This window comes from Chionomys nivalis, assembly GCF_950005125.1.
Source record: "Chionomys nivalis chromosome 23 unlocalized genomic scaffold, mChiNiv1.1 SUPER_23_unloc_1, whole genome shotgun sequence".
NCBI classification, from domain to species: domain Eukaryota; kingdom Metazoa; phylum Chordata; class Mammalia; order Rodentia; family Cricetidae; genus Chionomys; species Chionomys nivalis.
In genome coordinates, this window is record NW_026646869.1 from 1806687 (window position 1) to 1819649 (window position 12963).

A 12963-nucleotide genomic window follows, 5' to 3' on the forward strand; every position below is an offset into this window, starting at 1 on the left:
AGCAACCACATGGTGGCTCACAACCATCTGTAATGAGGTCTGGTGCCCTCTTCTGGCCTGCAGGCATACACGCAGACAGAATATTGTATACATAATAAATTAATTAATTAATTAAATAAATAAAATAAGAGAGAACATACGTATATGAGTCCTGAAATCTGGGTAAATTGTTGATGGAGAAACACTGTCTGTGCAGTAATGAGGTAACTGTGGTAGAAAGATGTTTTTAGTATGTGGTGTCTTGTATATTTATAACTTGACATCCTGTAAGTCTATTGCCAATATTTAAAAATAAAACGTATTCCAGGGGGGCTGGAGAGATGGCTCAGTGGTTAAGAGCGCTGACTGCTCTTCCAAAGGTCCTGAGTTCAATTCCCAGCAACCACATGGTGGCTCACAACCATCTGTAATGAGGTCTGGTGCCCTCTTCTGGCCTGCAGACATACATGCAGACAGAATATTGTATACATAATAAATAAATATTTAAAAAAAAAAAAAAAACGTATTCCAGGCAGGGTGTTATGTGCCTGTGTTCTCGATCCTCCTGCCGTCACTGCCAATGTCTCACATTCCCAGCGTGTATCAGGGCACCCCGATCTTTCCTGTGTGCATAATTTACTGCTTTGTGTATTATTTTGGTAAGATTCTGTCCACCATACAACCTCCCTAAGATTTAGAGGGCCTTTTGGCAGGTAAGTCTCTGTCCCCTTGTGACCACTAGAGGGCAGAATGCCGCCACCACTGAAAGGCTGGGAACAGGATTTGAACTCCATCATTTCCAGAAACAAAACAAAGATAAATGGGTAAAATCAGAGCCGCCGGTGCTGGGGAGATGGCTCAATTGTTAGAGTGCAGAGGCAGGAGGACCTGAGTAGTGAGGACGAGAAGGACACCCCACCTCTGACCCCAACTCGGGACACAACTCCTAATAGAGACGTACCAAAGTAACCAGAAAGAGCACAATCAGGAAGCTGGAGAATGCGAATGGGGAGTTTCCGAGGTGCTGCTTTTAGCCCGGGACAGGGTCAAGCCTGGCCCCGAGTGACCGCCAAATGCCAGTGGAGCTCAAAGCCAGGCCTGGCGGTGCACACCTGTCATCCCAGAGTTCCAGAGTCTGAAGTCTGAGGATTGCTTCAAATTCAAGGCCAGCTGGGAAGGGAGAAAGAGAGGGTGGAAGAAAGCTGGTACCCCAGCTGGGCTCACTAAACTCAGCCGAACCCAGCCGGACCACAGGGACTGTATGGGGTTCACTCCAAAAAGCCAAGCGGGGCCTTAAAGCCTCAGCCAGATCGAGGAGGAAGAACTCGTGGTCTGAGTTTTATCAAGTCAATTGACTGCTTGACAAAAAACAGCGGGGCTGGGGAGATGGTTCAGCAGTTGAGAGCACTGGCTGCTCTTCCAGAGCACCCACATGGCAGCTCACAGTCATCTGTAACCAGTCCCCGGGGATCCCACACCCACTTCTCCCTCCCGAGGATACGGCACACGTGCTGCACAGACACGATTTCTAAAAATAAGAGAAAAGTCGTTTTCTTCTGAAAAATGAAGCAGACTGGAGAGCAGCCGCTGTCGGTAGAGTAGAGTGTGACTCGGTGGTACCTGCCCGAGAGCAGACGCTGTCGGTAGGGTGGAGTGTGACTCGATGGTACCTGCCTGAGAGCAGCGGCTGTTGGTGGGATGGAGTGTGACTCGGTGGTACCTGCCTGGAGTCCCCCAGTAAGGAGCTGGATAGAATTCAGAACCTGGGTGGGCAGCTGGGTTATTATCACAGACTGAACCCCACTGGGAAGCAGCTACCCCCGGATCAAGAGCATGAGACTGCCCAGCCGGTGGGTGCCTCCGGCACATTCCCAGCACTGGTCAGCAGGGGGCGCTCAAGCCATTCAGTTCCTGCTCTGGAAAGCACAGCCTGAACACCGCGCACTTGGGGACTCTGAGTCCCCTGATCTGGGCTGTCTGTCAAAAGCCCTTTCGATGCCACCACTTCTGCAGATGAGTGCCACAGCACTGGCATGGACTTAATTCATTAAAATTTTCTGGTGTCAGTTGGGCGGTGGTGGTGCACGCCTTTTAATTCCACCACTGGGAGGCAGAGGCAGGCGGTCCCGAGTTCAAGGTCAGCCTGGCTGGTCTACAGAGTTCACTACATAGCGAAACCCTGACTTGAAAAAACAAACAAAATGCGAAAGGTAGGAAGAAAAAGAAAAAGTTCTGGGTTCAATTTCAGGTAATCAGGCTTAGTAACAAGCACCTTTATTTATGTGCTGGTTAGTTCTGTCGACTTGATTTATATTAGATGCATTGGTGTGTGTGTGTGTGTGTGTGTGTGTGTGTGTGTGTGTGTGTGTGTGTGAAGGGGGGGAGAGGTCAGACCAGACCCCCTGGAACTGGAATTCCATAAACAGAGCCAAGCTGCCCTGTAGGTGCTAGGAATTGAACCCTAGTCTTTTGGAAGAACAGACGATGCTCTTAACTCCCAGCCATCTCTCCAGTTTCAGGAAGAATCTTTGCTGGTCTCGAACTCACAGAGGTCCCTCTGTCTCTACCTCCTAAGTGCTGGGATTAAAGGTGTGTACCACCACCACTAGCAGCTGAAGAAAAAATCTTGAGAAAACGCCTCCATACCCTGTGGGCATTTTTTTTTTTTTTTTTTTTTTTTTTTTTTTTTTGCTTTTTTCGAGACAGGGTTTCTCTGTGGTTTTGGAGTCTGTCCTGGAACTAGCTCTTGTAGACCAGGCTGGTCTCGAACTCACAGAGATCCGCCTGCCTCTGCCTCCCAAGTGCTGGGATTAAAGGCTTGCGCCACCACCGCCCGGCTCCTGTGGGCATTTTCTTGATAGCTGTCTGAGGACTCAACCCAGTGTGGGTGTGGCCACCCCAGCAGGTGGTCCCGGGAGCTCTCTGGAAGACAGCAGAGCAAGCCTGGGAAACAAGCCAGTAGTAGGCCGCACCCCTCCATGACCTCTGTCTCAGTTCTTGCCTCAGGGTTCCTGCTCTGACTTCCCCTAAGGACGGGTTGTGATCTGAAATGAACCCTTTCTTCCCCAAGTTTCCTTTGCTCGTGTTTATCACTGCAGAAACCCTAAGACACCTGCGGAGTCACCTAGGCCCCCACCTCGTTTATCCTGACTTTTCATTTTTATTTGGTTGAATGTATACACATGTGTAGGTGCCCTAGAGGCCAGAAAACCCACCAAACTCTTCAGGGATGGAGTTAGAAGTATTTGTGAGCCTCCTGCTGCGGGTGCTGGGACCCCAGCACTAGGATCTAATTTAAAGGCTAGCTAACCCCCCTTTAAATTAAAATATATCATTATCCCATCCCCATTCCTCCCTCCAACAGCAGGGGTCTTATTCTATAGCCCAGGCTGGCTGTGAACTCCTAGCAATCCTCCTGTCCCAGACTCTGGAGTGCTGGTATCACTGTAGCTGACACCAGGCCCTCTCTGCCCTTGGCCCACTACCAGCTATCCGGTCAGCACCGCATGGCTGACACTGTGTCTACGCAGGGCATCTGAGAACCGTGGTGTTTCTCTTACTGTGGTTTTGAGCTTCTCGCCACCCTGCAGCACTTACAGGGCAGGACTTCCTGCCTGGCCTTCCTCTGTGGTCTCCAGGCTGCTGGGAACGCCCTCAGTTCCACCAACACGCATGTCCAAATGCCCGAGACCAGTGGTTCTCGACCCTCCTAACGCTGCGGCCTTTAGTCCAGTTCTTCATGTTGCAGTGACCCCAACCATAAAATTATTTTTGTTTGGACTTCATAACTGTAATTTTGCTAACGTTACTAATCATAATGTAAACATCTGATACGTAGATATCTAATATTCGACCCCTGTGAAAGGGTTGTTCAATTCCAAAGGGGTCACGATGCGATACCTTCCTGCAGGCCTCAGCCCAGCCGTCAGCAAACACAGCCTCCTTGGGCACAGCATCCTCACCCCACCCCAGACAGACAGACAGACATACCAGAGGACCCCAGCAAAGGCTTTTATTGCTCCCAGGTAGTGGGCAGTACAGGTCAGCCCATGTGATTGAGGCTCAGATTGGGCTGGGCCAGGGTGTGGGCCCAAGGCCTGTGCTGGGAGATAGTTTCAGTGGCTGTCACTTGAGTGCCCGCGTGTCCGGGGCAGACCGGGGGCTCCGGGCGGGGGGCCAGGGTCTCACGGAGAGAAGGTGATTCAGTGGGTCCCTGAGAGCCCAAGAACCAGGGACACCAGAGCTGAGTCTGTGCCCTAGAGGTTGGCTGCACTGGCCCCCATGGAGTCCTGGGGTCATAGGGCTGAGCAGACCTAGGATCAGAGTTCATCGTGGTGTCTTGTCAGGTCCTCTCCGTAGTTGGTGGCCTGGCTGCCCACAAACATGTTCCAGTTGCTCAGGATCTCAGCTTTGCTCAGACGGCCATCCTGGGGGTCAGGGGTTCACATGGACACTGCCCACTCAAAGTGTCCCCAGGGCCCCACCTCGGCCTTGTTCTCCTCTGGGCCTCAGTTCCCGTCTGTTTTTCTCTCTCTGGCTTTCTCTCACCCTCTCTTTCTGGGTGTGTCTATCTCTCTCTCTCTCTCTCTGGCTCTCTCTCACCCTCTCTCTTTCTGGGTGTGTTTATGTCTCTCTCTCTCTGGCTCTCTCTCACCCTCTCTCTTTCTGCGTGTGTCTGTTTCTGTCTCTCTCTGGCTCTCTCCTCCTCTCTCTGTGCTTCAGGACCCTTCTGAATTCCTGCAGTGGCCCAAGCTCACTGAAATCTGGAAACAAGAATGAAATATAGAAATAGAAATACAGACACCAAAGATTAGAACGTAGAAGCTTAGGATATAGGAAGAGAGACACATAAAGCTGCAAACTACCAACAACTTTCTCAGCGGATCAAGGATCAGTCATTCACAGTGAGCTATTTTCTCAGATGCTTAGGAAGCCTCCATCAGCCTAGGTCACTTCATTTTACAACTGGCTGTTCTATTTACAAGGCCAGAGCTTCTCTCTGCAAACTGAGAGTAGTGTCACTGACGAATGACAGATAGGAACTGAGTTAACCTCTAGGAGACAGAGATGCGTGACCTCTGGGTTAGGCAGTGTCTCTGTTACGGGAAACTGGCACTGTTAAAGGGGAGGCATGGGCTTCAGTATACACTGCCTGGAGGAACCGGAGAGACAGAGGACACGGTGCAAACACCTGGTCTGACCAATGAGCTCTGAGAATGGAGGTCGTAAAGTATGGCAGTCTGTATCTGAGCTTTACCTTGAGAAAGTGTGAAGAACTTTCTGCTGTCTTCTAAGTTCCCAGCCTAAGAACCAATTAATTCTAATTTGTTAACCTTCTGGTATTACTAGCAATCCCTTTTCTGACTAATTGCTAAAGACACCTGTTTTCTTGCAATTAGTGACTTTCTCTGTAATCTACTCTGAAACATATTTCATGATAGTTGCCTAGTTACCCACTGATGTTAGAACTCACTCCCCTCCTTAGGGTCTCCGTTGACTGACCCATGGGGGGGCAAGATGGTAAAAATTCCTTTGTTCAGACCTAATGCCTGGTGCCCCTACTATAAAAGGCGGGTTCAGAAACTGGCCTTTGGCCACAGCCTAACAAACACCATCTCTGGCTGTGGTCTCAGCTAGCTCATAAGCTTCTGTGCCCCACGGTGTTTGGTTTTTTATTTTTTAATTTTAAGTTTGCTTCTGGTTTTCTGGGATCTGGTCTCAGGAACAAAGTTTACTTCTGGTTTATTAGACTTGGGGTTCCCATCTTTGCGCGACCCCCTGGACTCAACACTCACCTTGTCTGTGTCACTCTCATGCAGAAGGTGGTTGGCCTCCACGAGGGGCTGGTCCTGGGATGGAGGCAGCACCCAGTAACCGACTTCACTGCCGTCCAGCTTCCCATCCTTGTTCAGATCCCGGAAGTCCCGGAACTGCTGCCGCTCCGTCTGCACCCAGGCAGGTTCCTCCTCCCCAGGCACCTCAGAGTACAGGTCCGCTGAGGGGAGAGGGTGGGGCAAATAAGGTCAGGGGCATCCCAAGAGCCACCTTTCTACCCTCTCTCCCCACCTCCCCACCCGCACAGCCACACCCTCAGGCCACCAGACCCCTAAGCCTGACATCTTCTACCTGTCAAATTTGTTTGGGAGATAAAACCTGTTATTTAAAAAGATTTGGAAAGAAAAACAGAAAAAGATAAAAAGATAAAGCATCCATTCTGTACAAATGTTATAAACACACGTTTAAGCAAAAACCTCTCCTGTGCATATTTGATGCATGAACCATTTCATGTGTGAACCTTGCAAACGCTAAAGTCTCTGTGCAAGGGGCTGAACATGGCTCAGCTGGTAGCAAGCACAGAGCCCTGGGGTCCATGCCCAGCACTGTATAAACTGCCTGTGATCCCAGTTCCCTGTAGGTGGAGGAGTGGAGACAGGAGTCTTCTTCCTGTCACAGCAAGTTCAAGGCTAGCCTGAGTTACAGGAGACCCTATCTCAAAAAGCAAAACAAAAAATAACAAACAAAACAAAACAAAAAAGCAAATCAAATTTTATCTTCAATAGCACTTTCTGGAATGAACCAGTTTGGTGCCTAGGACAGGACTGCAGCAGGCCTTAGCAGGTATGCAGGTTCGCAGGTTAGCAGGTGTGAAGGTTAGCAGGTGTGCAGGTTAGCAGGTGTGCAGGTTAGCAGGTGTGCTGGTTTGCAGGTGTGAAGGTTAGCAGGTGTGCAGGTTAGCAGGTGTGCTGGTTAGCAGGTGTGAAGGTTAGCAGGTGTGCAGGTTAGCAGGTGTGCTGGTTTGCAGGTGTGCAGGTTCGGTGTGCACACTAGCAGGTGTGCAGGTTAGGTGTGCACGCTAGCAGGTGTGCAGGTTGGAACACTTCAAACAGTCCCAAGTGGGACAACTGGAGACACAATGTTTGTATGAAAACAAGACTAATCTCAAGCCTGGTTCAACAAAGGCCAAGTGAAGGCTCTGTGGAAACCCAGGCCCAGTGAATTCTCCTGGGCTGGTCAGGAAGGAGAATCTGCCTGACATCAGCGGAGTGATGGAGACGGGCCTCAGGCGGGAACAGGGCTTGCTCACCGATGTATTCCTCCACCTGGACATAGCCATCTTTGTTCCTGTCAAGGTCCTCCAGGGTCTCCTGGAAGAGGCATTGGGAGGAAGTCAGTGTATCTGCCTTTGACCTGGGGACTTTGAATGCGACAGGGATGGACGTGTGTTGGGGGAGGCAGCCAGGAATGCGACAGGGATGGACGTGTGTTGGGGGAGGCAGCCAGGAAAGCTTTCTGTCCAACCTTGCCAGCTCTGTCTGTCTTGTTTTACAAGACAGACTCTCACTGTGTAGCTCTGGCCGTCAAACTGACTTTGTAGACCAAGCTGGCTTTGAACTCAGAGCCACACCTGCTTCTGCCTCTTGAGGCTCATGAATTACGTATTTTTAAAGATTTTTAAAAATTTTTATGTGTTTGGATGTTTTGCCTGCATACCCTGTACCATGTGCAAGCAGAGCCCTCTGAAGCCCCTGCAGAGCTGGAGTTGGGGTGGAGGGGGGCCTTGCGCGGGAACAGCGAGTGCTCCTAACCAGAGCCCTCTTTCCGTTCCACGCTTTCACACAGACGCCCGTCATGTCTACTCTTCATGTTATCTGTCCTAATTAAAAAGCTTGTTTCTGGGTCTGGTGTGGCAGCTTGCGCCTTTGACGCCAGCAGTTGGGAGGCAGAGGCAAGCAAATCTCTTGAGAGTTTGAGGCCAGCCTGGTCTATAAAATGAGTTCCAGTGCAGCCAGGACTATACTGAGAAACCCTGACTCAAAAAACAAAAAACAAAAAAAAAAAAAAAAAAAGGCTCTGTACCCCACTTTTACATTCAAGCCCATTCAGTAAAAGATGATACAGGCAAGTATTGAAGGTGTGGCTCACAGTAGATCCTCTACCCAGAATCCCCTAGTGAGGGGCTGGGGGTGTGGCTCACAGTAAAGCCTCTACCCAGAATCCCCCAGTGAGGGGCTGGGGGTGTGGCTCAGCAGTAGAGTCCCTACCCAGAATCCCCCAGTGAGGGCTGGGGCAAGGCTCAGAGGTACAGCATTTGCTTAGCATATTCATGACCACACCACAAACAACAGCAACAACAAAATTATTTTAGGATCTAGGGAGACAGTGCAGTTGACAAACTAAAGCCACACAATCATGAGGCCTGAGCTGGATGACACAAGACAGGCCTGGTGGCACACACTTATAAACCCCAGACAGCCAGGGGTGGTGGGCACACCTTTAATCCCAGACTCAGGAGGCAGAGACAGGAGGATCTCTGTGAGTGTGAGGCCAGCCTGGTCCACAAGAGCTAGTTCCAGGACAGGCTCCAAAGCTACAGAGAAATCCTGTCTCAAAAAAACAAAACCAAAACTGGCTGTCTCTGTCTGGGTGGTGGTTGCACAGGCCTTTAACCTCAGCACTTGAGAGACAGGCAGGAAGATCTTTGTGAGTTCAAGGCCAGCCAGGTCTACAAAGAGTTCTAGGGCAGCCAAGACTGTCACAGAGAAACCTGTCTCAAAAAACAAAACAAAACAAAAGCAACTGCCTTCTTACAGAGGACCTGGGTTCAGCTGCCAGCACCCACAGTGGGGAGTTCACAAACACCTATAATTCTAGATCCAGGTGGTCCCACACCTTCTTTGGCCTCCTTAGCACCTGCATGTTTACCTAGGGCCCAGCCACAGTTGGGGTTCACCTGAGGGTCTTCTAAGGATGTGGTTTTCTGGGCACAGGCCAGGGACTGGACACCCGATGAGATCACAGGGAGGTCTGACAAGTGGACATGGGAGAGGCTGCTGTGCCCACAGCTATGTCGGTGGCCTGGGGTTCATGTAAAAGAATGGGGACCTAGGACAGGTTTGGGAAGCAGGTGTTCTGCAACCTCACTCACTGCAACCACAATGTCCCGCATATGGGGGAACTCCTCGGGGTGCAGATAGGCTGTCAGCTCTTCCCGGGTAGCCATGGAGTCCCCATCCTGGTCGGCCACCCGGAATCGCCGCTCATCCCGAGCCAGCATCTTCTTGTAGGTCTCAGCATCCTCCACATCATGGAACTCCTCCCCTGGGGAACGACAGATGACAGATGTGGGTGAGGTGCTTGGTCACAGAAGTGGCCCGGTGGCTTAGGAAACAACAGAAGGACCCAGAAGTCAGTTGCGTGCCTAGCCCCACCCTCTGGTAACCCTTCTGTCTTCCCATCTCGGCACAGGCCGAGGAGGACGGCTACCCAGGAATGCAGGCTAGTTTTAGGTCAGCTTGACACAGGTTAGAGTAATCTGAGGGATGGGAACACCAGCTGAGAAGATACCCCTAGGCAAGGCTGTATGCAGAGCTGCTCAGTCTCCCAAATGCAGTTCCTCATGCTGTGGTCACCCCAGCCTGAAAATTCTTTTTGTTGCTACTTCATAACTGTAATTTTGCTGCTGTTATGAATTGTGATGTGAATATCGGATATGTAGGATACCTGACATGTGGCTCCCAACAGGGTCACAACTCACGGCTGAGAACCGCTGCTGTGGAACATTTTCTTAATGAGTGACTGATGTGGGAGGCCTGGTCTACTGCGGGGGGGGGGACCACCACTGGGCTGGTGGTCCTGGGTGTGCTGGCGCACGCCTTTAATCCCAGCACTCAAGAGGAAGAGGCAGGCGGATCTCTGAGCTTGAGGCCAGCCTGGTCTACAGAGCGAGTTCCATCCAGGATGGCCAGGGTTACCCAGAGAAACCCTGTTTGGAAAAAAACAAACAAAAAAAACCAAAACAAAACAAAAGAAGAAAGCAGACCAAACAAGCCATGGGAGCACAGTAAGGAGCACTCCCCCATGGCCTCTGCAGCAGCTCCTGCCTCCAGGTACCCGCGCAGTCTGGGTCCCCGCCCTGACTTCCTTCAGAGATGCACAGTGGTGTGGATGTGGAAGTCAAATAAACACTTTCCTCGCCGACTTGCTTTTGGTCATAGCGATGGTAATCTTAAGTAGGACACCAGGACTGCTCAGAGAGACTGTCTCAAAAGGAAAACAGAGATCATGGGTCAGGACTACAGCGTATGGAAGGGCAGGGATGTGGAGTCTCCAGCCAGCTTGTCACACAGGTTGGATCTCACAAGGGAGAGCAGGCTAGATCAGAAATGGAGGAGACGTATCAGTGATAACGTCGGTCTTTTTTTTTTTTTTTTTTTTTTTTTTGATAACGTCGGTCTTAAAAGAGGGCAAAGGTGAGGTGGGCATACCGGGCTCATAGTGGCCGTACGTGGCATTGCGCAACTCCTCCCAACCCACACGCCCGTCGCGGTCCGTGTCGTAGGTGTGCCAGGCTGCGCTCACCGAGTCGCGGATGTGCCGCTGTTGTGTGTGCGCGATCCACGAACGGAGCTCGGCTAAGGACACCCAGCCATCGTTGTCCCCAGCGAGATCCATGCGGTCCACGATCCGACTGCGAAGGGGAGGAGGCACATATGCAGGCACAGAACACTATACATAATAAATAAATAAATCTAAAATAAAGACTGAAAATTCTGCGCAGCACCCACGGATGAACCCAGAAGAGGCATTGCCTGTGTTCTGTTTCTAGTGTTTTTTTGTTTTGTTTTTGAAAGAGGGTGTCACTATGTAGCCCTGGTTAGCCTGAAACTCACTACATAGGCCAGGCTGGCCCTGAACTCACAGATTGTCTCCCAAGCGCTGGGATTAAACTGTGCGCCAGCCCAGGATCAGGAGGAGTGTAGGTAGGTCTCGTCCACTCCAGGTCTTTGCCCGCCCTGACTATATCCCTCAGAAACACTGTCACACATCTGGAATGGCAGCCAGATGAACTGAGATGCACATTTAATCTCTGCACCGGGTCCTCTTTGCCTAGTGGATGAGTGCCTGGCTCAAACAAAGGGCACACTCTACTCTAGCCCCGTCCCAAAACTCTACCCAGACCTCAACCACAGCTGGACTGAGCTGGAGTGTGGACAGCGAGTCTGGTCTCTTGACTGCACCCTCGTTCCAGAGTGCCAGATCTCTATTAACCCTGAGGCTCCACCTCTTGCCATCTCAGGGCCCGCCCCTCTCTCATGCAGCCTGTGGACTCAAGCTCTGCCCACTTCCCTAGATGGACACATCAATTTTGGGCTCCTCCCTCCCCAGCTCAGCCCTGTGAAATTTCCAATGCCACTTCTTGCCCAGTTTAAAAGGAGTAATTCGTTAGCCGGACATGGTGCGCACCCCTTTAGTCCCAGCACTCAGGATGCAAAAGCACGCGAATCTCTGCATTTTAGACCAGTCTGGTCTACATAGTGAGTTCCAGGCCAGCCATTGTACTCAGTGAGATCCTATCTCAAAGTAATACAAAGAATAATTAAAAAGCATGTATACAGCCGGGCGGTGGTGGCGCACGCCTTTAATCCCAGCACTCGGGAGGCAGAGGCAGGCGGATCTCTGTGAGTTCGAGACCAGCCTGGTCTACAAGAGCTAGTTCCAGGACAGGCTCCAAAACCACAGAGAAACCCTGTCTCGAAAAACCCAAAAAAAAAAAAAAAAAAAAAAGCATGTATACATGGAGTGGTCTTCTTGTCCTCAGGGTCATGCTAACTGTGTCCTCCAGCTTGAGTCACGACTCCATCCCTTTCAGTACAACCTGAATTCTGAGCTTGGACTCTCAAATTTTTTCAGACTCTTTCAAGAGCTGGTGACCCGTTTAGAAGCTAAGAGGGTCAGAACAGGGATGTCCAGACGGAGGAAGTAGCGGGGGAACTCAGGTGTTGGTGAGACGGGTCCACCACAGCCTCATGTTTAATTCTGTCTTTTCCCAGGAGGCAAGTAGCACAGTTGTGTCCAGTCTCCTGCCTCTGACCTTTCCAGTGAGCTCAATTCTCCCCCACTTCCTACCTCCGCCCAGCTCCCCCCATGCCTACCCGAGTCGGGCCTGGCTTTCCTCTGGGCTGAGTTGGTCGAATTCCTTGGCCACGTCTCTTCCCAGGAACGCCTCGTGGTCATACTGGAAATTTCCGTGGGCGTCATCGTGGGGGGCGTCGCTCAGGGGGGCTCCCTGATGCACCCTAGCCTGGCCATGAGGTCCGGCATCAGGGGATGGCTTCCCCAGGGCCCACCACCTCAGCAGCAAGAGAAGCAACAGAAGCGACCGTCGCCACATCATTGGTCCCTGGGGAGGGGTGAGGACCAGGGGTCAGCGGGTCACATGGGAAAAAAATCCAAATCAGAGATTAGTGTGGGGTGAACTTCAAAGTTAGGGGAGTTGCTTAAGGCAGGGCAGATATAAGCAAGCTACAAAGTTTGGGGCTTAAGAAAAGTCGGCAAAAAGAATAGGGAATTTGAAGGTAAAACCGCCTATGGGGGTAGAATCCGTGTTTCGGAAGAGTCCCAGAGGAGAAAGGGGGTATTCCAGTTGAGACGTGGCACACACCCCACGCAAAGTTCTGGGCATGGTGGTGACTGAGGGCATCATGCAGGGTCCTCTGTGTGTCCCCCCCGACCGAGACCGTAACCTCGAAACCCCCTCCCGGGCTAGCTCCCCACCCTCCCCCCGGTTACCAGGCCTGGGTTCGCTCCCCACGATGAGCTCGGCTTTCGCGCAAAGATGCCCAACCTGGCGCGGCGCCAGTCAAGCTCCGCCCCCGACAGCCCAGAGGCCCCCGCCCTCTGACCAATGACGGCACCGGAGGCCCTCAGGGGCGGAGCCAATGGGCGCCAAAGTTGCCCCTGGAGCCCCTCGCCACGTCCACAAGGTTGAGCGCTAGCCTGGAAGGCGTGGTGGTCGATAAGGCAGATTCAAACTACAACTCCCAGGAGGCTTATGGGCCGCCGGCACAGCTACTTCCATTGACTCTGGTCCCAGAGGATTAGGGGAAGTGTATTTCTTTTAACCGTTTCTCGGATTGTTTTAAGAAAAGAGGAGATCGGACTTGGTGGCTCATGACTTTAATTACAACACTTGGGAGGCAGAAG

General features: G+C 51.5%; 2 protein-coding genes across 3 annotated transcripts in view; one reads left to right on the top strand and one right to left on the bottom strand.

Moving 5' to 3' along the window:
- The window catches only part of Fuz (fuzzy planar cell polarity protein), a 265069-nt gene that overhangs the window by 187944 nt on the left and 64162 nt on the right, over positions 1–12963 (top strand). The window lies entirely within an intron of this gene.
- Positions 3983–12757, bottom strand: Rcn3 (reticulocalbin 3). 2 transcript variants are annotated; one of them, XM_057760959.1, is made up of 7 exons: positions 12550–12757; positions 11913–12160; positions 10245–10447; positions 8897–9078; positions 7064–7124; positions 5775–5974; positions 3983–4406 (listed from the first exon to the last, which is right to left on the bottom strand). In XM_057760959.1, the coding sequence occupies exons 2-7, from the start codon at positions 12152–12154 to the stop codon at positions 4299–4301; spliced, it is 996 nt and encodes a 331-aa protein (XP_057616942.1). In that variant the 5' UTR covers positions 12155–12160; positions 12550–12757; the 3' UTR covers positions 3983–4298. The 2 variants fall into 2 exon arrangements, with proteins under 2 accessions (XP_057616942.1, XP_057616943.1); XM_057760960.1 differs by having other exon boundaries at positions 8906–9078; positions 12550–12755.